The following is a 27,997-nucleotide window of genomic DNA, read 5'->3' as shown; positions in this document are numbered from 1 at the left end:
CAGCCTCTGACAGCTGGTGGCACCACGACTCTTTATTTTCTTAGCCTAGGGATCAGCAAACTGTGGTCTGTCGGCCCCGTTTGGTCCACTGCCTGTTTCAGTGAAGTTTCCTTGGAACACAGAATATATTCATCCATTTAAGTGTTGTCTGTAGCTTAGTTTGCACTAAAATGACAGAATTAAGTAGTTGCAACAGAGATCTGTGACCAGCCAAGTATGAACTATATGCTTTTTTAAAAAAAAAAAAAATTTATTTGCTTAAAGGCAAAATTAGAAATGAGGGGCAGGTGTTGATCTTCCATCTGTTGGTTCACTCCCCAGATGGCTGCAAACAACTGGGCTTGGAACAGACCGAAGCCAGGAACCAGGATCTCCATCCAGATCTGCCATGTTGGTGACGGGCTCAGGTAGCTAAGCCGTCTTCCATGGTGTTCCTAGGCTCACTAGCAGGGAGCTGGATCAAAGTGGAGCAGCCAGGACTTGAACCAGTGCTCGTATGGGATGCTGCTGTTGCAGGCAGCGCTTAACGCACTGCACCACAGCGCTGGCCCCAACTGTATGCAGTTTATAGACAAAGACTCAAAGCCTTAGACTCAAAACCTTGCCGTGTCACCTTTGGGATTTCCCTTGTGTATTCTAGCAAGAGAACGAATCTCCTCTTTAATCTTCTTTTTTCCACATTTTATACGTTCTGAGTCTCACAGCCTTGTGCCTGTGGTATTATATTAAACTCCTTCTGTGGTTTCTTTTCCCTGCGTGGTTTGTTTTACACTGTGCCGCCGATTGCTGCTTCTTAGAGTTTAGCTGCAGTCCCCTTGTCCCCTAAGTTGAAGACTCCCCGCCTCTTCCTTCAGGCTCTTTGCAGCACACAAACCCTATCATCTCTGCCCTGCAGAAGCTCCTGTGTAACTCAGCGCTCGCCCTTTCACATCCCTGTCAGTGCAGTGCCGTCTGCTAGGCGCGCTCTCTGCCTCCATGTCCATGCTTGCTTTCTGCCCATGCAAGTCCTCACCAACTTCTTCATGAAGCTTTCTTCTTATCTTTTCCTGTCTGCACGTTCTCTTTCCCTTCCTGTTTCATTACCTGTGCCTCTCTCTGTCACTGAAATGCCATCATTCCAGCTGATGCAGTGTTAGGTTCTTGTGCATCTCCTCCACTAAAAACCATAAGCTGGGCAAGTGCAAGGTGCTTCTCTTCTATGTCAGTACGTGCCCTTCCTCACTCACTGTAATGTCTCAGGTGTGCTTGATCATTAAGCGGTTGAATTGCACTCTAAGAAGCAGGCTTTTTAAATCGGATTGAATTACTAGAGTCTGTCTTAGATGTTTGACAGTGACTTTAGGTGTTAGATCTAAAGTTCTTGAAGGAGCCAGATGACAACTGCCTTGTAGAGATTGCTAATGGAAATGGGAGAGATGCCTTCATTTGACAAGGCATTTCACATTTCCTGCAGGAAAATTAATCGTGTGCAGTGATGTGCTTGGTGCTGATAACAAAGGAGAAACAGCTCACAGAGCCAGTCAGCAATTTACTGGAATATGTTATACAGCCTACCAAAAGTCAGACTTTTTTTTAATTGTTAACAAAGTTTTCCAGGATTCTAACTGGAAAAATTTTATAAAAATATTGTTAAGAACCTAATGAAATACCTACAAATAATGTTAAAATAATATTGTGGGGGCCGGCGCTATTGTGTAGCAGGTAAAGCCACTGCCTGCAGTGCCAGCATCCCATATGGGTGCTGATTCAAGACCCAGCTGCTCCACTTCCGATCCAGCTCTCTGCTATGGCCTGGGAAAACGGTAGAAGACGGCTTAAGTCTTTGGGCTCCTGCACGCATGTGGGAGACCCAGAAGCAGCTCCTGGTACTGGCTTCAGATGGGTCTAGCTCCAGCTATTGTGGCCATCTGGGGAGTGAACCAGTGAATGGCAGATCTCTCTCTTTCCCTCTGCCTATGTCTCTCTGTAACTCTGCCTTTCAAATAAAAAAGTAAATCTTTAAAAAATAATAATATTGTGTTCTCTGCCTGTTAGTTCATTTAATCCTTCTTAGTATAGCTCTTGGAAGATTTTAATGTGGTGTGTGCCACAGTTAGTCCTGTTAATCCCATATTTTCATTGACTTCCAGTTCTGAGTTTGTACTTTCTAAAAGCTGACAAGGACAAAGAGACGCGTGCCATGTGTGGATACTTTTCAATTCTATAGTAGTGCAGTCTGAAGTCACGTGTCTGCTGGGCTGCTGACGCTCTCGGTTGGTTTCAGAAGCCTAGAGAGCCAGGGTGGCAGGAATCAATGTGAAACATAAAACACGACATTCAGGGATTCAGCAAGCAGAGTAAAGGGAGCATCAAAGCACTGTCAAGCCCTAGGACTTGAAAAGGAATTGAAGACTTGAAAATGTAATCTTAAAGTAGGCAAAGGATATGGCTCGTTTCTGTGAAAAGATGGAAGCTCTGCTTTGTTGGTTACTGCCTTCAAACTCAGAATCTGTGTTTGTTGTACAACATGCACGCTCAACCCAGTGAGTGATGTCCACCTAAGATGTAGTCCAGCTCCCTCTTGAGTAAAGAAAGGCTTAATGAAATACCAGATATTGATCCCTTACTAGCATTTCTACTTCCTAGGATGTATGCTAGCTAGGGAAATAATGATGCCACTGAACGTAGATTTCACATCTGGGTTTGTATAATAAAGACATACTAGATTGGATGTATACTTATTCATAGAACACAAATGTATGTATGTTGCTTATATATGTGAAGGATGATCTCTGCAAGCCACGCATAAGCAACCTATAACTGATGGTCTCCGGGAAACAGGGCTTGGTAGATGTGGGGATTTCCAGAATATGGAGTTCTTTACTATTTACTCCTCTCTCCATTTGAACTTTTTTTTTTTTTTTTTAGTGTATTTTATTTTGGACAAGAGACTGGGGAAGAGTATATTCAAATTTAGTTTTTTCCATTAATATTTAATATAAATGGCTTATTTGAAGGGTTACCTGTCTGGAAAATGTGGTTTTTTGAGAAAGATTCAGACTCTTGAGAATTCTGTACTAGAGGGGTTTTTGTGTTTTGGTTTTATTTTGTACTGAGATGATCATGAAGGACATTATCAGAGTGGCCTGCTATTTGTTCTTTACTGGTATGGTAAGTAGACATGTAGTTCAGGTGTCTTATTTTTACTATGTTTTCTTGAAGCAGTTGTAAGAAAATTCAGTCTCATGCCACATGAGCCTGTTGTTGGGAGAACTTCTCTGCACTACTAATAGTTGACCAAGGTATGCTCGTGAGCAAAACCATTCACCTGTTTCTCTCGCATTTTTAGGAAGGCTCAGGAGGAGAACAAGAAGGTGGTGCTGGCTGGCTGCGTTCCGCAAGCCCAGCCCCGCCAGGACTACCTGAAAGGACTGAGCGTCATTGGGGTAAGCCTCCCCCTGAGGAGAAGAAACAGAGTTTATGTTGGCAGCACACAGTAGGGCCACATTTAATTTCCTTTTCTGGGCTGCTTATGGCTGTCCTAACATACTTTCTGTTGTCCATGCAACGTGGGTATGTCTGTGTAACTAAACTTTAGAGCATACACGTGTTCAAGTTTCTCTGAGAAAGAGGAACGCAATAAAAAGCTGTGTTCTGGAAGTTGGGCTCCTTTAATGACTGGATCTGTGCCCATCACCATCCATTTCCATTTCGCTGCCATCCCTCCTCCCCCACATCAGTGCACTGTTGGTGTGACACTCCCTAAAAGGCAGGAGCCCGTTTGGGGATGCCCACCTCCCTCACCTTCACTCCCCAGGGCAGATCCAGCGTGGCACAGGTATGAAGGCTTCTTGGACCCCGTGGAGGGCTCCTCCCTGGTCCCATCTCTGGATTCCCCTTTGCTTGCTCAGCATGGAGTTGTGACTTTACATTGAGTGGTGTGATTCCTTGAGTGAACTCCACTTCTCTCTTTAAGGTGTTAGCTTCATTGAAGGCAGCTTTTCAGTCTTTTCAAAAACTGTCACCATGTTTCTCCAGTCTTTTCATGGCGCTCGGCTCTGTGTGCACTCAGTATTTGTTGACTGACTATTGTGGTTCTGTCGCTGGCGTGCTTTTCCCTACTACACAGTGAGGTCTGTGACATGGAGGGACTCTGCTCCCTCACTTTGTTTCTCTGGCCATCACCGTTTGCAAGACACCCTGTGCAACTGGCATTTATACAGCATTTCTTGACCAAGTGCTGGTACTTCCTACATTCTGGCTGTCTCCTGAAGCTATATCCAGTAGTTCATCAATGCTTGCCTTATGTGTAAACAATCATTCTATATCACGGTTGTATGCACATAGGAAAGGTTGATTTGAATAATTGGTGGCTGATTCGAGCTTTATAATGGATTTTTCCATACTTTGTACAGTATTCACAAGTTCTTATATTGTGTTCTCAGCGTAATGAACTTTCTGCTGTGAAAATCTGACCTCACTAGTAAATTTAAGAATCTTTGAATAAACATTCTCACTTTCAACAAACAGAACCTGAATGTTTGGTAACTTTCGTTTGTTTTCACCATTTGTTTACATTTTGATTTCTCTTGGTTTAAGGAATGAACTGAATATGGGACTCCTGAGTTATCTTTTCATGTCAGACTAACTTTCTCTGTAAACATAATCCTGCTGTGTTGGGGAAATAAGAAACCAGTTAGAACTCTGTTTGAGAGATGGAATGTGGCAGATGCCTGGAGTTCATCTTAGATTTCATCCCAAGGAAGTAAGATTTTCTTTAGTGTGAAAAGCCTCTGTTCTGCATACGTTATGATAGCATTGCTGAACTCCAGGGTGTGCAGGAAAGAGCTTACACACGTCAGGATATAGGAAAATTCCCGGAATTTAGCAAAGAAGGCTGGCAGTTTTTAAGGCCAACACAAGCTGTGACATTAGCACAGGAACTTTTTTTTTTCATGTTCAATCCATTTTTCGTTCTGTCACATAGTTTGATTTATTACCGTTAACCTTCTTTAGAATTATTTCATAGCATATTTTGAAATGTGGACACTAAAATCATACTATCACCCGAGTACAATTACAGTGTTGCATATCTCCTTCAGATTTTTAATCTTTGCATTTTCTTTTTTTAGTAGTAATCTCAAAACTATTTTATATCTTTAGTTTTCTATGCTATCTCATGAATTTGTTAACTACTTAAAACCCTTTGTTAATGTCCTGTAAAAGGATATATCATAATTTACTTAACTATTTTTAAATTATGGATATGTGTTTTCCAGTTTTTAGTAAATATATATGTATTTATAGTATGTATATGCCCTGGGAAGGCAGCACGTGGTGGCCCAAGTACTTGGGCCTCTGTCACTCCCATGGAAGACCAAGACGGAGTTCCTGGCTCCTGGCTTCAGCCTGGCCTGGCCCTAAAGGCTGCAGAGAGGAAGCGCTTGTTCATTCTCCCTTCCTCCCTTCCTCTCCCCCCCCCCACCTCCTTTCTCTTTATTGCTCTGCCTTTTAAATTAATACATCAATCTTAAAAACAGAAGCCAGGACCTAGAAGCTCAATCCAGGTCTCCCACATAAGTGCCAGGGACTGTATTACTTGAACCATCACATCTTCCTCCCGGTGTCTGCATTAGCTGGAAGCTAGAATTGTGACTGTAACTGGAACCTAATCCAAGTCACTCTAACATGGGATACAGTATCATAGCTGGTATTTTCACTGCCAAGTCAGATGCCCACACCTGATTTTTATATGTAAAAATTATGTCCACAGAATGGAATATTTTGAAAAAAAATTTAGATTAGGCAGTAAAAATTATAACTTGATCTTTAGAGAGAAAGAGGCTAATTTCTAAATAGATTTTTTGAAATTGTTGCCAAATCATAAACCTTCTGAAATATAGTTAGTTAAAAATAAATAAATGGAGGGGCCAGTGCTGTGACGCAGTGGGTTAATGCCCTGGCCTGGAGCCCTGGCATCCCATAAGGGCGCTGGTTCTAGTCCCGGCTGCTCCCCTTCTGATCTGCTATGGCCTGGGATAGCAGTGGAGGATGGCCCAAGTCCTTGGGTCCCTGCACCTGCGTAGAAGACCCAGAAGAAGCTCCTGGCTCCTGGCTTCAGATGGGCACAGCTCTGGCCATTGCAGCCATCTGAGGAGTGAACCAGCGGATGGAAGACCTCTCTCTGTCTCTACCTCTCTCTGTAACTCCGTCTTTCAAATAAATAAAATAAAAATCTTTAAAAAATAAATAAATGGATGGATAAATAAATGTTGTTTTATGGCAGGAAGCACCAATTTTGAGGTATGGAAAAGTAGGAGGATGTTTCAATTCAAATGGCTTAGCAGGACATGTGGAAGTTTACTGAGTAGTTGAGTTACAGACTGAGTAAAGAATGTTGCTCCCTTGCAGCATTTCTATGACAGAGGAGGATTTTAATAGAGGTGGAAGGTAGAGCAGCTGTCACTGCCTTCTGTCCTTTCCAGAACTTCCGCTAGAATTTATCCATGTCATCCATCTACACAGGGAGGATGTGAGAATTCTGTTGACCAAGGTGCTGGGAGAGAAAGCTGCCATTAGGTGTGTGTCAGTGGGTGAGCAAACTATTTACGGCACACTGGACTTAATGTATGAATGAGCTTATTAAGTGAGCATTGAAGAAGCTATTTCATAGATAAACAGAGCTGTTACTTCCTTCATCATGTATTAATTTCCATCAATATCAGCCTTTAAAAATAGGGCATCTAATTTGTTTCGGTAATCAGGGATAGCATTGTGGTGAGAGCACAGTGGTAGCAATGATGTGACCCAGGGCCCTTTATTGTCATCCTGTGTCCCTCTGTCTACTTGTGCTTCATAGGATTTGTGTGATGTGCATGGCCAGAAAACACGGATTATCCATACCAGAAGTGAAGCCTGTCAACTTCCGAGTCCAAAAGAACTTGCTTTGGAGGCTGTAGTCTCTGTGCTTCTCTCATCCTGGAGCAACTGAGCTGTACACAAACCTGTCCAACTTCTTTACATTCAGAAGAGAAAGAACAGATTCGAGGGGCTGGAGCTGTGACACAGCAGGTTAGCTGCTGTCTGCAATGCCAGCATCCCACGTGAGCATCGGTTCAAGTCCCAGTTGCTCCACTTTGGATCCGCTCCCTGGCAATGTATTTAGGAAAGCAGCAAAAGATGGCCTGAGTGCTTGGAAGACCCAGATAGAGTTCCAGGCTCCTGGATTCAGCTTGGCCCATCCCTGGTTGTTGCATACACTTGGGGAATGTACCAGTGGGTGGAAGATCTCTCCCTTTGTCTCCATCTCTCTCTCTATATATATATGTATATAACCCTGCCTTTCAAATAACTAAACCCTAAAAAAAAAAAAATCTCAAAAATCAATGCCTTAGATAAGATTTTTTTCCTAACCCAAACACTTTTTCTTGGCATAAAATTAAGTTTATATGTTTCATCTAGAGCATATGTAGTTATAGAGAACTAGTACAGAATCAAGATTTTTTTTAACCTTACATGTAAATTTTCATTTCTTTTTGAGTAAATAATTGTTCTGGTTAGCCATCCACCTTGGAGTTTGCACGCACTGCCATTCTTTTGTTATGACTGTTTGCATCACTTGCCCTGTGTCTAGCTGTAGGTAGTGCTTTGATACTGAGATTACAGCTTTTGAATGCTACTTTCCTTCTCTTGGGTTCATTTGCTGGCAGGAAGTTTCCTTTAGATGAGGCAACCAGAGACCAGGATGTTCTTCGCTAAAGTTCGGAGAAAAAAGGTGTTGTAGACAGCGAGAGTGGGGAAGACTGGCTTCAAATCCTGTTCCTGCCACATGGTTATTTTTTATCCCCAGCGAGTCCTTCCTGTGCACCTGCTGTGCGAGGAAAGCACTGTCCTAGATATTGCAAATGCAGCAGTGTGTAAAATCCTCAGAGATCCTCGTACTCACTGAGCCTCCATTGTGGGTCTTGGGGAGAGAGGTCTGGGTTGAATTCAGAAGCTCCTCCAGCCTCCTGCAGTATCTGATGGGAGGGTCCCTAGACCTTTGTAAAAATAGACTACTTGGGCATTTCTCTGTAAGGCTCAGATGGAAGTGCGCTTAGCGTCTGTTAGTTGGTTGTGTTAGGGATAGATGGGCCAAACAGTACTTACTTGCTGCGTTCTTCCTAAGCTAGTGCTCTTTCTCAATTCGGTCAGTACCCATCATGAGAGGATGCTGTTCATCAGGAAGGCTGGTTCTTATTCTGTCACAGGAATGCTTATTTACAAAAGTGTGCTTTTCGAGTAGACCTTCTGTGCGAATAACAAGGACTACCTTTAGACTTGGTCTTGGTGTTGATTTACTAGACTTTCTGTCTGTATTGTATCTCTAGAAATCCTAAGTATCTTGCAAATTAATAAAATAGTTGTAATCTTTTAAAACATGTGGTTTGGAGCAGAATGGATAATTTAGTATTCAAAATCTGTGGGAGACAAAACTTCCTCTTGTACCAGCTATGAGCCCTCTGGCAAGTGGACATTCCCTTTGGGGCATTGAACAGAAATGTGGTCTAGTGCGGGTGTTTCCTTATCTCAGTGGCTGTTACCAGGGTGGTTTGCAATGATTTAAACATCTTTTCAGGCAGACTGCTCTAATGCTGAGAAGTCAGACAGCACAGTGACAATTCCAAATGTGAACACTTGAATCTTGAAAATGTGTGCAGAAAGAAAGCAACACTGGGAAGAGGCCAGATCTGAGGATATTTAGAAGATGTATCATGTTGCAAAAGGTAAACCAATTCATAAAGTGGACAGTGTCACAAACAATGGCATGGATAGATGTGGAGAGCACAGCTCGAGAAACTTTGTCCCGTTTGTCTCTACCTCATGTCTTCTATTTCTTCGTGTCATATTTCCTTTTTGACCTGTCATGATCCAAAAGGCAGTAAAATAATAAAATGACAGGTAGATTTAAATCCCCTTCATACTTATCCCTTCCTTGTCTCATTGCTTTCATTTGTTCATGGCCTCTTTTTTTTTTTTTTTTTTGACAGGCAGAGTGGACAATGGGAGAGGTAGAGACAGAGAGAAAGGTCTTCCTTTACTGTTGTTACCTTCCAATGTTACTGTTGTTACCTTCCAGTGGCTGCCGCGGCTGGCGTGCTGTGCCAGTGCACCACACTGATCCGAAGCCGGGAGCCAGGTGCTTCTCCTGGTCTCCCATGCGGGTGCAGGGCCCAAGGACTTGGGCCATCCTCCACTGCACTCCCGGGCCACAGCAGAGAGGAGCGGCCGGGACAGAATCCGGCACCCCAACTGGGACTAGAACCCGGTGTGCTGGCCCCGCAGATGGAGGATTAGCCTAGTGAGCCATGGCGCCGGCCTGTTCATGGCCTCTTCTGTCTAATCTGCATGCACGTTTTTCCCCCATTGACTTCCTACAGTGCAAGGACATCGTAGTGATTAAGACTCAGAGGCTGGATTATGCAGGTTTATACCCTGCTTCACCAGTTCATGGCTGTGGCACGTTGAAAGTTACTCAGCCTCTCTGTACCTTTGTTTTTCCATCTATTAAATGGTGATAATACTAGAACCTGACCAGGTTTAGGGAAGGTGAAATCAGTTAATATACGCAGTGTACTTAGCATGGTGCCTGCTGGCACCTAGTGCTGCATATTGGCTATTGGGTTTTTATTCATGAATTCACTTACTGGGAGAGTCGACATTGAGTGTAACTGTGTGCCTGGAATTAAACTGTCTACTCGAGATACAGAGCTGATCAAAACTGGTCTTCCCTCTAATGACAATGAAATCTGAGGAGAGGCACAAATCGTCACAGATGGGCGTAGGAAATGATGGCTGTGGGGACGGAGAGCCATTCCCTCCTTGACTGGGGTCTCAAAGGCTGAGCGATGCATGAGGAGTGGGCAAAGGGGAAAGGGTTCCATGCAAAGGAGTCTGTTTAAGGAAGAGCATGTGTGCTTCTGGGCTCCTGGAAGGGAGAAGGAATAGCCAGAAGGAGTGGAAGGGGGCACTGGGAAGTGTGGTCTGCAGGGTGCGGATGAGAAACGCCGTGGTGGTGAGGATGGGGGGAAGAGGTTCTCACTCAAGGCAAGCTTGGCAGGATGGGTGAAAGGCTGTGACTGGGGAACAGCTGCATGGAAGGGGGAGGGTAAGAACAGGATAATGTAGTGGTGGTCACTTTACACCCTCTACGTGTTGTCTTCTATTTATTACTGATACTAATGTTTTGCAAGTTTTATTTATTTATTGCAAGATTTTTAAAAATTTATTTGAAAGGTTGGATTACAGAGAAAGAGGAAGGGACACACACACACACACACACGCGGCAGGAGTAGGAGTGGGGAAGGGGAGAGAGAGAGAATGAATGAATGAATCTCTTCCATCTACTGGTTCACTCCCCAAATGGCTGGAATGGCTGGAGCTGAGCCAGACTGAAGCCTGGAGCTTCATTCGGGTCTCCCACGTGTGTGGCAGGGACCCAAGTGCTTGGACCATCACAGTGAGCCTCTCACAGTGAGCATTAGAGGAATCAGGAATTGGGAGCTGTGTTGGAACTTGAACCCCAGGCATGGATGCACGTGTCTCAAGTAGTGTCTTAACAGCCATGCCAAATGCCTACCCTTAGATTTTTTTGTACTAAAAATAAAATTCACTGTATATATTCGAGGTTTGCAGCATGATGTTTAGGGATACAAAAAGATAGTAAAGTGGTTATTGTAGTGAAGCGTATTGATGTGTGTGTCATCTCACATAGTGACTTTGGGTGACAAGAGCAGCTAAATCCAAGTATTAACAAGTATTCGGAACACATTACAGTGTTACTAACCCTAGCCCCCTTATGTTGTACATCACATCTCTTGACATGTTCTTCTAATTTTTTTATCACATATTTGCTGCTTTTTTCCTTTGGCCCACATCTCCCCCTGCCCAACACTATTTTAGTTTATCTCAGTATATTTGACCTTAACAAAATATGACTGACCACTTAAAGTGAGATCATGGAATATTTTTCCTTATGTAGTTTGGCTTTTATCCTGTAGCATAATGTCCTCCAGGTTCATTTGTGCCATGACAAATGGCAGGGTCTCCTTTCTAAAGGCTAAATGATATTTCCCTGTGTATATAAACCATGTTTTTGTCATCAGTTCATCCCTTGATGGACACTTAACATTGTGTCTTAGCTGCTGTAAGAATGGTGTAATGAACATGGGAGTGCGGATATCTTTATGTGGTGTGATTTCATCTCCTTTGAGTATATACCCCAAAGGGAAATTGCTGGTTCATATTTTTTAATCATTATTTTTATTGCCTTTTAATATGGTAGTTTTTTGTGGAGGGCTGTGTGGGTAATTTCTTCTATGGTTTCAAAACTTAAAAGTTACTTTCCTTAGATTCTAATAAAGTATTTTTTTTTTAAGTATGAAAAATATTTTTTCAGCTTGTCAGTCTATTTGAAGTTTATTTTGAAAGATACTGGCAGACTCCCTAAAAGCAAAGGACTTTGATTTTATTGTACATTTTTGTATTTTTTACGTTTACGCTTTGTCCTTAGCATAGTGTTGAGCTCTATGAGTACTGTTTAGTGGATATTTGCTAGGTGTCAGGTATGACTTTCACTTGATTTTATCCATACTGCTCCTAGGTATTCCAGTGGTGTTTATTTTGTATTTTTCTTTTTTCTCTTTTAGGATACTAACTCTCATCATGTGTCCATTTCTTAATTAACGTGCTAGTTCTCTATGCTGTGATTGTACAGTACAGTCATCCCTCGGTGTCCACGGGGGACTGGTTGCTGAGCCCTTTGGAGGCAGAGGTACCAAAATCATCAGATGCTCAAGTCCCTCGTAAGAAAGGGCAGAGTATTGGCTTATAACCCACACACAGCCTTCTATATACTTCGAGTCATTTCTCAACTACTTAGAAAATCTAATACAATGTAAATGCTATGTAGATCGTTGTTAAATGGTGTTATTTAAGAGATAAGAAAAAATCTACATGTTCAGTACACGTAGTTATTTCCCTCTCTCTCTCTTCAAATATTTTGGATTTACTATTGAATAAACCCATGGAATTGTAGCCCACACACCTGGAGGGTCAACAGTATCACAGTCATCGTAGTTTAAAGTAACACACTTGTCCTACAGTTTGGATGTCAGAAGTTACACCTTGGCTTTGCTGGACTGAAATCAAGGTGTTGGCAGGGTTATGTCCTGCTGTAGCCCCTGGCGAGTATTTTTTTTCTTGGCCTTGTCCAGTTCCTAGATGTTCCCCACATTCTTATTTTTGTTGTTTTTTTAATTTATTTAATAGGCAGAGAGACAGGAAAAGATAGACTCTCTTGTATGCTGGTTCACTCTTCAAATGTCTGCAACAGCCAGGGCTGGATCAGGGAGCTGGAACTCAATCCAAGTCTCCCAGCCCGGGTAGGGACCCCAAGTACTTGAGCCATCATCACTGCCTTGTAGGGGCTACACTGCTGGGGAGCTGGAATCAGGAACCAGAGCCAGGACTGGAGCCCTGGCAGTATGATGTGGCATGTGGGCATCTTAACCACTGGGCTGAAAACTTGCTCCTTCTTTTGCATTTTTTTTTAAGACTTTATTTATTTATTTGAGAGGTAGAGTTACAGACAGTGAGAGGGAGAGACAAAGGTCTTCCTTCTGTTGGTTCACTCCCCAATTGGCCTCAATGGCTTGAGCTGTGCTGATCCGAAGCCAGGAGTTTTTTCTGGGTCTCCCATGCGGGTGTAGGGGCCCAAGGACTTGAGCCATTTTCCACTGCTTTCCCAGGCCATAGCAGGGAGCTGGATTGGAAGTGGAGCAGCTGGGACTTGATCTGGTGCCCATGTGGGATGCCAGCATTGCAGGCAGTGGCTTTACCTTCTATGCCACAGCACCAGCCCCACCCTATTATTTAATATGAGTTTAAGATTCTAATAACCCCAATAATGTTTCTTTCTTTCTTTCTTTTTTTTTTTTTTTTGACAGGCAGAGTGGATAGTGAGAGAGAGAGAAAGAAAGAAAGGTCTTCCTTTTTGCCGTTGGTTCACCCTCCAATGGCCGCTGCGGCCGGCGCATCACGCTGATCCGAAGCCAGGAGCCAGGTGCTTTTTCCTGGTCTCCCATGTGGGTGCAGGGCCCAAGGACTTGGGCCATCCTCCACTGCCAACGCGGGCCATAGCAGAGAGCTGGCCTGGAAGAGGAGCAACCGGGATAGAATCCGGCGCTCCAACCGGGACTGGAACCCGGTGTGCCAGTGCCGCAAGGTGGAGGATTAGCCTGTTAAGGCACGGCGCTGGCCCCCAATAATGTTTCTTTATATTATGGAGCCTAGCCTATTGAATTTTGTCAGTGTTGCTGAAAGGATTTTTGTCACAAGCCCCTGCCCAACCTACAGAATGTTTGTAGTTAATTTAGTAGAATTTTTATAGGAATAGAAGTTCCTGGTACTCATATGTATTTTTCTGGCATTATCTAGTCTGGCCTCATTCTTCAGTTAGTAATTTTTATCTCTAACTCAGCGTTAGTCACTCCCTGCTACAATGCAGGTGAGAAAATATGCTATCAGTGGTGTGAGGAGTGTGCTGTCATTTAACCTTTGTTGGAAAGGCTATTTCTATCACTGGGGAAGAAAATTCAAGGAAGAGAAGACAGATGATGACAGTCTACTGGGAGATGAGAAAGTTTTGTTAAAATTAAGCCATAAGCTCATTTCAAATGCTCTTTTGTTAGCACATTAGCAAACTTGTCTACAGGTTTTAAATTTGAGAACTCTCTCTTCTGTTGGAATTGAAGCACATTGTTAGCTTATTGACTGCTATGGACTTCTCCAAATGTAAGATACTTGCAAATTGATTGCTCGCCAATACAAATTAGGGCAGGAACTCTCCTGAACTGCTTGTAACAAAATATTTAGAGAAAAATGTTTTTTAAAGAGATTGACATTGAACTTTGCCTTGTTAGATGGTGATTATTGGATCATACTCTCATTATGGTAAATGTGAAGAGTTTGAATATTTTTTGATGAAAAATAAATTTTATAATATTTAAAAAATATTGATTTATTTGAATGGCAGAATTAGAGACAGAGAAAGAGAGAGAGATCTTCCATGTGTTGGTTCACTCCTCAAATGGCTGCAACGGCTGAGGTAAGGCCAGGCTGAAGCCAGGAGTCTGGAACTCCATCTGGGTTCCCATGTGAATTGGAAATGGAGCAGCCAGAACTCAAACTGGAGCTCATATCATCAGAGCTGCCTGCATTGCAGGCAGCAGCTTATCCTACTGTGCCAACCGTACAAGTGTGGCGTAATTCATACATTCACTGCATTTCCTATCAAACCTGCCTTGCCATGTTTTTCATAGAAAGAGAAAAAACAATTCTAACACTTGTATGGAACTACAGAAGACCCCACTGAGCCAAATGACTATTGAGCGTTCTTTCTGATTACAAATTACATTATGAGAACTGTGCGGTGTAGTACACAAACAGATAAGTAGGCCGGTGGAGCACATCAGATAGCCTAAAATAAACCCAAGCATTAGACAGCCTAAAATAAACTCAAGCATAGACTGTCAAATAATTTTCTACAAGGCTTCCAAGAAGACACAATGGGGAGAGAACTCTTTCTTCAGTTATTGGCAGTGGAAGCAGGGGTGGGTGGGCACTATGGCTCAGCAGGTTAAGTTGCCACTTGGGGTACTTACTTCCCATATCAGAGTGCTGATTTCAGTCCTTGCTACTCCACTTCTAATCAAGCTTCCTGCTGATACACATGGGAGGCGGTGAATAGTGGTCCCAGTACTTGGATTACTGCCACTCACACAGGAGACACAGATGGAGTTCTGGGCTCCTGGCTTTTCCTGGCACAACCCTGTCTTTTGCAAGCAAAACTATTGGCAGAGTCATGCACGTATAGAAAGAGTCACACCTCGTAATATAAAAATGTCAATAAAAAAGCAAATTTGGCTCCACAAATTTTTGGTGATATTAGGCTGAGCAGTGTTAAATGATTTTTAAATTAATCTTTCAACGTCTTCCTTTTGCATGTAGAATGAAATCCGAAGCACACAGTGTGATCTTATAATAAGAAATCACACTGTCTTCCCTAATCATCTGGCCTCATGTCCTACCACTTAGTCCTTCTTTCACTAGCTTTATTTTTGGCCTTGAAACCCCATTTACATAATTTCTATGTCTCTGCCCTTGTTCTCGCTTTCCACTCAGGGGTGTTCATGTATGGTTAAAGCCCCTGGATTAATGTCACCTGTTAAGAGGTTTATCTAGGCCACTGTATCAAAATTGTCCTTTGTCCCTTTTCCACTTGCAGATTTTATTTTCTTCATAGCATCTGATGGGGAGTGGAGATTTGCAATTATTTGCACATCTGTCTCCCCCAGTGAGAGTGTAAGGTACATCAAGAAGGGACTTTGTATTTTTCACCATTATATCCCCAGTGCCTAGAATGGTATGTAGTGCATAAGTGGTGCTTAATCAGTATTTGTCAAGTGAATGCATTCATGCCGGCGGTGATTTGGCAAGAGTAGGTATTGCTGAGTCTCTAGAAAGTCCAGGTGCATTTGGATAGCGTTCTGTGATTGTTCAGTAATGACTTCCACATGCACAGGAAAAGGAAATTCATTCAGTGGACCACCTCTGTGCCATTGCTGGCCATGATCTACTAAGAATAGTTGGCAAACATCCAAGTGGGTGTCCTTGGACCTCAGTTCTGTCAGCCTTGGAAATAACAGTACTGTCTCCTGCTTTCGGGACTTTTTGAAGATGAAATGTGATCATGCCCGTGAAGCGTCAGCTTAGATCGTGAAACAAAGGAATTGCTCTCGAGATGTCAGCTGGCACCGTGTTATTCCTAGCCATCGACTTCCCTGGCGCTGGTGCACGTGACGTGCAACCACCGGCAGACCCTCGGTAGGGTGTAGGCTGCTTCTTGGGCAGCCTCCCAAGAGGGCACCTTTTCTTGAGTCTTGTTGGTAGGTTTGGGTGTGAGATATTTGTGAGCTTCCTGGGGCTGCCATAACAAATGCCTGCATCCAGGGTGGCTGTCCCTTACACTGTGCTTGCTGGTAGCCACATGTGACCAAATTCAAACTTCATGAAGATTCCAGTTGATTGGTCAGACTAGCCACAGTTCTGGTGTGTAGTGACCGCACGAGGCTGGGGAGTCCTATGCTGGACAGCACTGCTCCCAGCAGTTAGCACATCTTAGAGGAGCACTTTGTATTTGCTTTAGATGCCATTGTGTAGGCTTGTTTCTTCAACACTTGTTTAGTTATAAATTTGGAGGAGCTCATAATAGCTGAGTAAAATATTTTTATGGACTTCTTTTAAAAGTTCTGTAGCAGAGTGACTCATTAATGTTATTTATGAATTGTTTATTCACCAACTCCTTTCTTCATTGTCAGGAACATATGGAGTCAGTAATAGAACATGCTGCCTGCCTTTTTTTTTTTCTTCTGGATATTTATAACTAGGTGCCTGAAGGACACAAGATACTGTTGTATTTGTTTTATTTGAATTATATGCCAGAGAATAAGCTCTTTTGTATTCAGGGCTACAATTTATAGTATTAATTAAGAATGGCTTTCCTTTTTTTTCCCCAGCGTGAATTCAATATATTCTTCATTACAGTATTTGAATTTTGAGTGTTCTCTTGATTATTTTTCTTCTCTCCCAGCCTCCTATTCTATACTATTTTTTTTATTATTACCTTGTTTCTCTTTTATTTAACCCTTCTCTCTCACTCTTTTCTTCTTTTCTTAAGATATTTATTTATTTATCTATTTAAAAGGTAGACAGAGATAAACAAAGATACGCCATCCAGTGTTTTACTCTCTAAAGGCCCCCTGTGGCCAGGCTGGGCCAGGCCAAGGCAGGGTCCTGAAACTCAGTTTGAGTCTCCCATGTGGGTGGCAGGGACCCAGGTACTTAAGCTGTCATCTGCTGTCTCCCAGCGTGTGTATTAGCAGGAAGCTGTGATTGGAAGCAGAGTCGATACTTGAACCCAGGCACTCCAATTTGGGGTCGGAACTACGGTGCCAAATGCCCACCCCTCTTGTTTTTTTGGGGGGTCTCCTTTCTTTATTTTCTTCCCACTGCATTTTCTCCATTATCCTCTTTAAGGAAGTGGGCAGGGTATTTGCTTTACATCATTTCATGGACATCTGCCCTACTTGTTTATAGTTAAATAACTTTTTAAAAGTTTGGACAGACCTTTTTATTTTTAAAATTTTATTTTAAAATCCTACTTAATCATTTTTGTGAGATTTCCCAAATATTAATATTTTCCCAAGTGTACTAATTATACACACACATATACACATGTATACTTTTTTTCTGATTTTTTTGAAAATAAATTTCAAGCAGGATACTCCTTTATGTCTAAAAACCTGTATATTTGAAAAACAAGGACATTTGCTTTGATCATTATGGTATAACCATTAAAATCTGGAAGACAACACAAGTATAACCGTATAAGCCAGTATACAGACTGTATTCAGATTTTCATATGTCCCAGTAATACTTTTTTTTTTTATAAGATTTTATTTACTTGAAAGTCACAGTTACACAGAGAGAGAAGAAGAGGCGGAGAGAGAGGTCTTCCATCTGCTGGTTCACTCTCCAGTTGGCCGCAATGGCTGGAGCTGGGCCAATCCGAAGGTAGGAGCCAGGAGTTTCTTCCGGGTCCCCCACGCGGGTGCAGGGGCCAAAGGACTTGGGCCATTTTCTGCTGCTTCCCCAGGCCATTGCAGAGAGCTGGATAAGAAGTGGAGCCACTGAGACTTGATCCAGTGCCCATATGGGATGCCAGCACTACAGGTGGTGGCCCCACCCACTATGACACAGCGCCAGCCCCCAGTAATACTCTTGATAGGGAAAGAAGGGCTCCACATCTGTAGTCACCTTCAGTAGCCAGACCTCTTCAGTCTGTTTTTTTTTTAAAGATTTATTTACTTGAAAGGCAGAGTTACAGTTAGAGAGAGAGAGAGAGAGAGAGAGGTCTCCCATCTGCTGGTTCACTGAGAGAGAGAGCGAGAGAGAGAGAGAGAGGTAGGTAGGTAGGTAGGTAGGTTGGTCTCCCTTCTGCTAGTTCACTCCCTAAATGGCTGCAACAGCCACAGCTGGGCTGATCTGAAGGCAGGAGCCAGGAGCTTCTTCCGGGTCTCCCAAGCGAGTGCAGGGGCCCAAGTACTTGAGCTATCTGCCACTGCTTTCCCAGGCCATCAGCAGGGAGATGGATTGGAAGTGGATCAGTCGGGAACCAAACCAGTGCCCTTATGGGATGCCAGCACCACAGGCGAATACTAACCTACTAAGCCACAGCGCCGGCCTCTTCAGTCTGTTTTAATCTGCAAAATTTTCTCTGCCTCGCACGACCTTGACATTCAGCATTTTTTTTCTCAGTAATAACAGGCTTCCTGAGAAGGAGGCGTTCAGTCATTGGTTTTTGGTATATAAGAATTCTGTGGGAGCCAGTGCTGTGGCACAGCAGGTTAATGCCCTGGCCTGAAGCGCTGTCATTCCATATGGGTACCGGTTCAAGACCCGGCTGCTCCAATTCCAATCCAGCTCTCTGCTATGGCCTGGGAAAGCAGTAGAAGATGGCCCAAGACCTTGGGCCCTTGCACCCATGTGGGGGACCCAGAGGAAGCTCCTGGATCCTGGCTTGGTGCCACTCTGGCCATTGCAGCAAGTTGGGGAGTGAACCAGGGGATGGACGACCTTTCTCTCTCTCTCTCTCTCTCCTCTCTCTGTGTAACTCTGACTTTCAAATAAAATAAAATAAATCTTTTTTTTTTAAGAGTTCTGTGACTGTTGTCACAATGATTTTCAGAGAATTTTTATCATTCCACAAGAAAATCCAGTGTCCCCTGTCTTCTCTCCCCACCCCGCCCCTATTTCTTCCATTGCCTGTTCATAGGCACCCACTAACCTATGTTGCCTCTATAGATTTTCCTCTGAGGACATAAGAATTTTCTGTCTGCTTTCACTTAGCGTAATGTTGTGGCATACTTGATCCCTTTTTGGCTTAGTATTTCATTGGATGGATACAGCATATTATGTTTATCTGTTTATCAGCTAATAGATAACTCGGTTTTCACTATTGGACCTTTATGAATACCGTGAATGTTTGCATACAAGTTTTTGTGTGAACCAATGTCTTCATTTCTGTTGGGTAATCTAGAGTTAGAGTTGCTGTTTCATATGGTAAGTATATGTTTAAACATTGGAGGAGCTGCCAGATTATTTTCCAAAGTGACCGCATTTTACTGCATTCCTACTAGCTATATGTGAGGATTCCAGTTTCTCCACATTCTCACCTACAGTTATGTCTTTTGGACAACAGCTTTTGTAATGGGTATAAAATGGTAAATATCACTGTGACTTTTTAAAATGCTAAAATATGCATAATATAAAATTTACAATTTTAACTATTTTAAAGTATAAAGGTCAGTGATATTAAGTACATTCACATTTTTGTACAACCATCACCACTATCTGTCTCCAAACTATTTTCATTATCCCCAAATGAAACTCTATTCCCATTAAATAATAATTCCCACTCCTCCATTGTGGTTTCAATTTGCATTTTCTGGTGGGCTAGTGATTTGAGCACACTGTTATGTGCTTATTGGTCATTTGCATCAGGGTACTGTAAAATGTTCATGGAAATAGAATTAAAGGGAACCGGTGATAAGCCAGTCCCAAAGGGACAAATACCATATGTTCTCCCTAATGGAGCACCTAAAAGACAGTCTGTAGAAATGAAATTGACACTTTGAGAAGCAATGACTTGAACAGCCCTTGTCTTGACTGTTGAGGAACAGTTTTTTGTTTGTTTGTTTTTTTGTTTTTCCCTTGATGGAGAATGGGACTGGGAATGGCTGGCTGGCGCCAGCCCCTGTTTTGTGGGTTAATGTAGCAGAGAGCAGATCTCTTTCTCTTTCTGTGTTAGATAAAGTATTTTTGAAATGGAATTTTTAAATATTTATTTTGGTACAAAATTGATTGAGGTCCATACATATGAGAGCTTTTCAAAAACTTCATGAAGATTGAGTATTAAGAAAAGGCTTTGCGTGGGTTTAAGAAATTATTTTGCATGGAAAAGTTTTAATTGTAATTTTCTATGAACTTTTTGAAGTGTCCACATAAAACTTTCTTGGGGAAATGTCTCTTTCAGATGAGTTGACTACCTTTAATTGGTTTATTTACTTTTTAATTCTTGAGTCATGACAAGTCCTTGTCAGATCATGATTTATAAAAATTTTCTCCCCTTTTTTGGTGTTGTCTTTTCACTTTCTTAATGGCGTCTGCTGAAGACCTGTAGTTTTGATCTTTGATGTTCAGTTTATCTATTTTAACTTTTATGGCTCATACTTCGGTGTTATATTTAAGAAATCATTGTCTAATCCCAGGTGGCTGTTTCATCTCAGAAGTTTCATAGTTGTAGCCTACTCCCCAACTGGAAAAAGAAGGGGCCCGAACATTCAGGCCATCCTCTCCTGTCTCCCAGGATGTATTAGCAGGAAGCTGGTATAGAAGCAGAGATGCTGGAACTCAAATTGGACATCCGATATTGCAGTAATGTGGGCATCCAAAGTGAAGGCAGCCTGTACTACTGGTGCAGGATGCTCACTTCATACCAGCTATGGAGTGGACTGCTTTCTCCACATGGTGTTCTGACTCTGCTCTAGGAATACAGCCTCTTTTTTTTTTTTTTTTTTTGACAGGCAGAGAGAGACAGAGAGAAAGGTCTTCCTTCTGTTGGTTCACCCACAAATGGCCGCTGCGGCCGGCGTGCCGTGGCCGGCGCACCGCACTGATCTGAAGCCAGGAGCCAGGTGCTTCTCCTGGTCTCCCATGTGGGTGCAGGGACATTCTCCACTGCCTTCCCGGCGCCCCGACCGGGAGTAGAACCCGGGGTGCTGGCGCCGCAGGTGGAGGATTAGCCTAGTGAGCCGCGGCGCTGGCCTAGAATACAGCCTCTTAATGGGTTCATGTGCTACAAGATTGGGTGCTGTGCTCCCTTTAAGGTATTTTATTTCTAGCTGCATAGGTAAGCAGTTGGTTTTCTGGCTCCATCATTGAATTGTCTCACATTTTGCTGCCTTCATCCTTTGTATTCTATTCTCAAATAACATCCTGGTTTTTCTTAACTCCAGTGGTCATTACTTTCATCCCATTTCAGCAACTTGTTCTAAGACCTTGCTGTTTTCCAAATGGACTAAATGCCTGCATCTGTACTGATTATAAACTCTTGCCCTCTTTTTCCCACCCCTCAATTCTTCTCTCCCTCCCTCCTTTCTTTTCTTCCTCCTCCTCTCCTAGACACTTCATTTCTGCTTTCTGGACCTACTTATTTCCCTATTCTTCGAGTTTCATTGTTTCCAAGAGAAGCCCACTTGCTTTTGTTCCTATCCTTTCTAGTTTGTGCCGTAAATCTCTCAGTACTATTTGAATCATCCTGGTAGCATTAGACACTCAATAAATGATGAATGAGGAAATTAACAAACCTTGGATCAATCTGTTTGGCTTCCACACCAGAACTGCTGGTCCTTGAGAGAAATTACACCTACACGTGGATGAAATCAAATGGTGTCTCAATGCTGTCTGACAATTTTACATGTTCCTAGCCATCATGCTGTCTCATTGACTCTGTTCTTATTTCACAGTATGCTCCCTCCCTCTTAGCAGATGGACTTCTTACTTCAATGAAATAAATTGAAGCCAGCAGTAGGAATTTGCTTAGCATTCTTCTTGACATTTTTTAAAAATATTTATTTATTTGTAAGGCAGAGTGACAGAGAGAAAGAGGGAGGGAGAGAGGGACAGAGAGAGAGAAAGAGAGAAGTCTTCCATCCTCTGGTTCACTCCCCAGATGGCCGCAGCGGCTGGAGCTGCACTGATCCGAAGTCAGGAGCCCGGAGCCTCTCTTGGGTCTCCCACATGGGTGTAGGGGCCCAAGGACTTGAGCCATCTTCTACTGCTTTCCCAGGCCATAGCAGAGAGCTGGATCGGAAGTGGAGCAGCCAGGTCTCGAACCAGCGCCTATATGGGATGCTGGCACTGCAGGTGGTAGCTTTACTTTCTCCGCCACAGCACCAGCCCCTCTCCTTGATGTTTACAAGACAAATAGCATCTGGGCCAATGCTGTCCTCCTAACATTTCTCGTTCTGGACACTTTGTCCTTCCATTCTGGGCTTCTTTTTCTACCTGTGTTTTGGATGTTACTCTGTCCACCCTTTCAGGGACCTTGTTGTATCATTTATTCTTTGGATCATCAACTCTTCTTTCTCTACTGTCTTTCTTCTCTCAGCATGTAAACTATTAAAAACATGTTTTTGGAAAAATTAAAGAAAAGGAAGAAAGGAAGAGGGTTGAGGGAGGGAGTGGGGGATGAAAGAGAGGGGAAGTATGATTATCTTCTTACCTACGAAATACATGAAATCTGTTCTTTTTATATTAATAAAATATTTTTAAAATGTTAGTTAAATCCACTAGCCTAAATCAAAATACTTGTGTACCCACCAGGTGTCCTTTTTCTCTTTTACCCAGCTTTTTGTAAGAGTGGTCTATTTTAGGTGTCTAGATTTTCTTATTTGTGATTCATTCCTATACAGTTCGCTACTTCACCTATATTTATTGACCTCTTTATTGTTAAATCAAGCATGCTGTTGCAGTTTGTATGTGACTTATTATCTACCATTTCTACAAGGCTATCTACTCTCTTCTCTCTTAATTCGCTTTTGGCGGTTTCTTAATAATTGCTGCTGCTACTACCATCAAGCTGGGCAGAATGGTCAGAGGTAGAGTGGAATTCCATTGTGTTCTTGTCTTCGCTTTTCTCCTGTAAGACCTTGAGGCCATAGGAACATTTTTAAGAGACTTGCCATTGTATTTCTGAAAAATTATTTATTCGAGAAGGAGAAGGTAGACCTATGTATTAATAAATATTTAACACAGAAAGCATCTTGGTATCTGCTTTTCAAAATGAGTGATTTATTTATGGACTAGAAATGAGGTATGATAGGTGTTCTGGGTTACTTCATTTCTTTTTCTGTTTGCACTTTATTTTTTTCCCAATGAATGTGTATTTCTTCTGTAGTAGAATAATGATATTTGAGGATACTAAGAGAATCAACTTTGAGCTATTGTTACTTGACTTCATTCCCTTAGCTTCTTTGATCATAATATTAGCTTTATTCATTTTTCCTTTTCTACGGTAGCTGTGCCTACTGACTCTCACCGAGCGGCTTCTGTCATCACTCAGTGTCTCTCCGGGTTGCCTAGAAAGCAATCCTGTATCATCTGGTCTGCTTTTATGATCTCTGCTCTGTGTTCCCAGAGCACCCTTGGAAATCTTCCTCGGTCACTATGTCATTTGCCTTTACATTCTCTGAGCCTAAATCCACTACTCAGCACATGGTAGAAATTCATTGATAGGGTTTTGAATTTTGGAATAATAAAACATAGAATTTGGGATGGATCTCATTAATACCAGCATGCCCTTTTGTGGTTCTCATGTGTGAAGAAATATGTATTAATTAATGTTAAGTTTATACTTCAGAATATGTTGCATTGATAGGCCATCCTAACCCAGCTCCAGGTACTTTATTTAAATGCAATATGTTTTCTTCATTTATCATTGGAGGGCAGGGGGGTGGTAATTCCATTCTTCATTGTAACACAGAGCCTTGATATAAAGTTTTTAAATAATGTCTCCAAGTGCATGAGTTAGAGCAAACCTGCAGTGATGTGCTTAGAACATGTCACACTGACTAGTACAGAAAGGTAAACACACGAACTCTCCTCTGTGTAACTGCTTATCTCACAGTTGTTTTCTTTTCTAGGTTCAACAGATAGATCGCGTGGTGGAAGTTGTGGAGGAAACCATCAAAGGTAACTGTTGAAAATGAGATAAGCAGATGTATATATTTTCTGAGCTACATCATAAAAATACCACTCAGTTAACAGTGACCAAGCATCTTTATAAAGAGTTTTACCTTACAGATAAAGTTAAAAAATTTGTTCTTGGCCTCTTGCATTGCCCAATCTAGTGTAGGAGGAAGAAATTATAGATTTGTTTGGCTTATGAATGAATCAATGAATCATATGATTCATTTTCTCTTAAAAGTTTTATATCAAATGGTTTCAGTTTGAATCTCAGATCAGAAGAAAGAATTTGATCAATTTTAAAGTAAAGAAATATTGTCACTTGCATACTTAACACATAATTAGCTGTGGTTTTCTTCTTTTGAAAGTTACTTTTAAAAATATTATTTTGATTCTTCAAATTGTAGTTTTTGTAGTTATGCCAGTAAATGGGATTGCACTTAATTTTGTTAAACAGTGCTCACTGTAACAAATTCTCATTGAAAACATTGAGAAATAAATAATTCTCAATTCTGTGGTTTAATTTTATATATTTGTAGACTATTTTCCATGTTTTTTTTTTTTACACCAAAGGAGAATCATTATTCTAGCACTGAAATAGTAAATGAATTGATACTCTCACTTAAAATTTAACTATTTTGTTATAAATGAGAAATTTATAAATGTTAACTCTGTACTTTTCCTTTTTTTTAATTGTTTAATTGTTTTTTTATTATTATTATTTTTTTTATTTTTTATTTTTGACAGGCAGAATGGACAGTGAGAGACAGACAGAGAGAAAGGTCTTCCTTTTGCCGTTGGTTCACCCTCCAATGGCCGCCGCGGTAGGCGCGCTGCGGCCGGCACACCGCGCTGATCCGATGGCAGGAGCCAGGTGCTTCTCCTGGTCTCCCATGGGGTGCAGGGCCCAAGGACTTGGGCCATCCTCCACTGCACTCCCTGGCCACAGCAGAGAGCTGGCCTGGAAGAGGGGCAACCGGGACAGGATCGGTGCCCCGACCGGGACTAGAACCCGGTGTGCCGGCGCCGCAAGGCGGAGGATTAGCCTAGTGAGCCGCGGCGCCGGCCCTTTTTTTTTTTTTTTAAGATTTATTTTACTTATCTATAAGACATAATGAGAGAGAGAGAGATATCTTCTATCTGCTGGTTCACTCTCTAAAATGGCAGCAGTGGCCTGGGGTTGGGCCAGGCCAAAGCCAGGAGCTTCATCTGGGTCTCCCATGTAAGTGCAGGGGCCCATGCATTTGGGCCATTTTCCACTGCTATCCCAGGCACATAAGCAGGGAGCCAGGACATGAACCAGCACCCATCTGTAGTGCCGGCACTGCAGACAGAGGCTTACCTTTCTGTGCCACAGTGTCAGCCCTTGTACTTTTCCTATTGACTTGTATTTACTGTCTCCAGCAGACTTTGATTTATTAATTTTGAAAATCTTTGATTTATTAGATCCGATGATGGCTGAATATGGAATGATGGGACTTTACCTTAATCTTTTTTGTGAAAGTCCAAAATAAAAAGTCAGTGTAAAAATTTTTGATAATAAATGTTTTTGCAAACTACAACCTCATTGTGGAGAATCTACAAGTATGAGCATTTAGCACTGTGCTAACACTTCACATGGCTTGAGCAGTTTAATCTTCATGCTAGTGCTTTGAAGTGAAGGTTATCTTGCAGATGAGACACAGGATAGTCAGCTAGTGTGGGAAAGAACTGGGATTTGAGTCTAAGGAATCTGGCCTCGTACTTTGTTTCGTGGTTCACACTGTCCAGGTGTTTCTTTGCTTTATCTCAGTTGAGAGCCACTGTCTTAAAGATTTTCTGTTTGTGTTATGTAAGCAGTATTTTGAGATATTTGAGGGTATCGTTGCTTTATTCATCTTGTGTCTTGGGCACTAGACAAGTACTGGCCACACAGTAATTTAAAAAAAAAAAAAATAGTGGTGGTGAAGATAGCATAGGAGAAAATCTAGGTGCCCTTCAGTATGACAGTGACATTTTAGATGCAACATAAAAGGTAAAATCCGTGAAAGAACTAATTGATAAGTTGTATGTCATTAAAAATGAAAGCTTTTCACCTACAAAAGACACTATCAAGAGAATTAGAAAAGCACGCCACAGTGTGGGAGAAAATACGTGCAGAAGATAATATGATAAAGGGATATTTTACAAAGCGCACAAAGAAGTCTTAAAACTCAACAGTAAGAAAATCAGCAGTCTGGTTAAAAAAGAATGGGCCAAGAAACCTACCAGACACTTAACCAAAGAAGATACACAGATGACTCATGGGCATGTACAAAGTGGCTCACCATCAGATGTCACCAGTGAATTATAAGTTAATCAGCAGAGATGTGCCACTACACACCCAGTACAATAGCTGGAACCTGGCACACTGACAACACCACATTCTGGCAAGAATTTCCTGGAAAAACAAGAACTCTCATTCATTGCTGGTGATAGCGCAACTTGTTGCTGCTACTTTGGAAGACAGCTCTTGGCAGTTTGGTAACAAAACCAGGCATAGTCTTAGTGTGTAATCCAGCCGTTGTGCTCCTCACCATGGATCAGTGAGATGAAAACTCATAAGCACTGGCACGTGATGTCTGTAGTAGCTTCATTCATAACTGGCAAAACTTCGGCACGACAAAAGTGTCCTTCTGTAAGTGGATGAATCAATAAACTGGGACAAAGTAGGAAAATGTATTCAGCACTGAACAGAAAGGATCCATCAACCCCCTGAAAAAAACATAGAGGGCTTCTAAATGCATATTACCAAGAGAGGCTAATGTGAAAATTCTACATTCTGTGTGCCATTCTGCAAAGGGTGAGGCATTAGTCTGTGTTTCATTACTGTAACAAATATCTAAGGGAAGCTACTTAGGAAAAAGGAAGTTTATTTCTCCTTGTAGTTTTTCAGGTTCATAGTCCAAGGTCAGTGGACCCTGTTGGTGGGGCGTCAGAAGCTGGCGGGGATGGCAGAACATACGCAGAACAAGCGTCACATGATGAGCCGTAGCAGGACTCTGGAGATTCTAAAAGGATCCGTGGTTGTTAGTGGTTAAAGGATAGGAAGCGATGAATATACCAAGCCCAGAAATACTTATGGCAGTGCAGAGGAGATCCCAGGGAAGTAGAGGTACTGGCAGCATGAACTTACCGTCAGAGAAAGCTGCAAGCAGTGTGCCCATGCAAGCCTTGGAAAACTGCAGGTGTCGGCATACAAAGCCAGCCTCAGGGAAGAGCCTTGTGGGCAGAGACCCACAGAGCCTCCAGATCAGGACTGGGAACCTCCAAAATCATGAGCCACAATAACCACCATCTTTTTTATTTTAAATTTTTGTTTATGTATTTATTTGACAGGTAGAGTTACAGACAGTGAGAGAGAGAGAAAGATCTTCCTTCCTTTGGTTCACTCCCCAAATGGCCAGAGCTGCGCCGATCTGAAGCCAGGAGCCAGGTGCTTCCTCCCAGTCTCCCATGTGGGTGCAGGGGCCCAAGCACTTGGGCCATCCTCCACTGCCTTCCCGGGCCACAGCAGAGAGCTGGACTGGAAGAGGAGCAGCCGGAACTAGAACCGGCACCCATATGGGATACCGGTGCCACAGGCCGAGGATTAACTTAGTGCACCACGGCGCCGGCCCCTAACCCCCATCTTTTATAAATAGAGTCCCTCAGATACTTGCTATAGTGATGAAATCTGGCTATTATGGTTCTGTGTGATACCGTACTGGCAATATACATTTGATGAAGCCGTAGAATGGACAACACCAAGAGTGTGCTCTCCTGTAAGCTGTGAGCTGTGGGTGTAGACTCATTGAGTAGTAGTAGACTCATTGAGTATAACAGGTATGACATTTGCGGAAAGGATATTAATAGTAGGGGAGGCAGTGATACATGGAAATTCTGTACTTCTGTTCAATTTTGTTGCCTATCAGCTCTAAAAAATAAAATCTTTCAATAAAATTAATGATAATTAGCAATTAGCAGTGTACTTAAGAGTTTGTCGAATGACTTGTAGAGATACAGTTTCTACAAGAAATGACAGAAGTCCTGTCACACAACACTGCCTTCCCTCAGCTTGAGTTGCTTATGGATGGCTTCTCACTGTTGGGTT

The 27,997-nt window shown here is 42.3% G+C and overlaps 1 protein-coding gene across 1 annotated transcript in view; it reads left to right on the top strand.

Annotated features, from left to right (window-relative positions):
- Positions 1–27,997, top strand: part of CDKAL1 (CDK5 regulatory subunit associated protein 1 like 1) — a 737,125-nt gene that overhangs the window by 202,505 nt on the left and 506,623 nt on the right. Inside the window, exons 5-6 of the mRNA XM_062185315.1 lie at positions 3,329–3,425; positions 23,844–23,892. Of these exons, the coding sequence (XP_062041299.1) occupies positions 3,329–3,425; positions 23,844–23,892 (146 nt within the window). The remainder of the gene's footprint in view (positions 1–3,328; positions 3,426–23,843; positions 23,893–27,997) is intronic.

Source organism: Lepus europaeus, chromosome 3 (genome assembly GCF_033115175.1).
Source record: "Lepus europaeus isolate LE1 chromosome 3, mLepTim1.pri, whole genome shotgun sequence".
Taxonomy (NCBI): Eukaryota; Metazoa; Chordata; class Mammalia; order Lagomorpha; family Leporidae; genus Lepus; species Lepus europaeus.
This window is presented reverse-complemented; position numbering and strand designations above follow the sequence as displayed.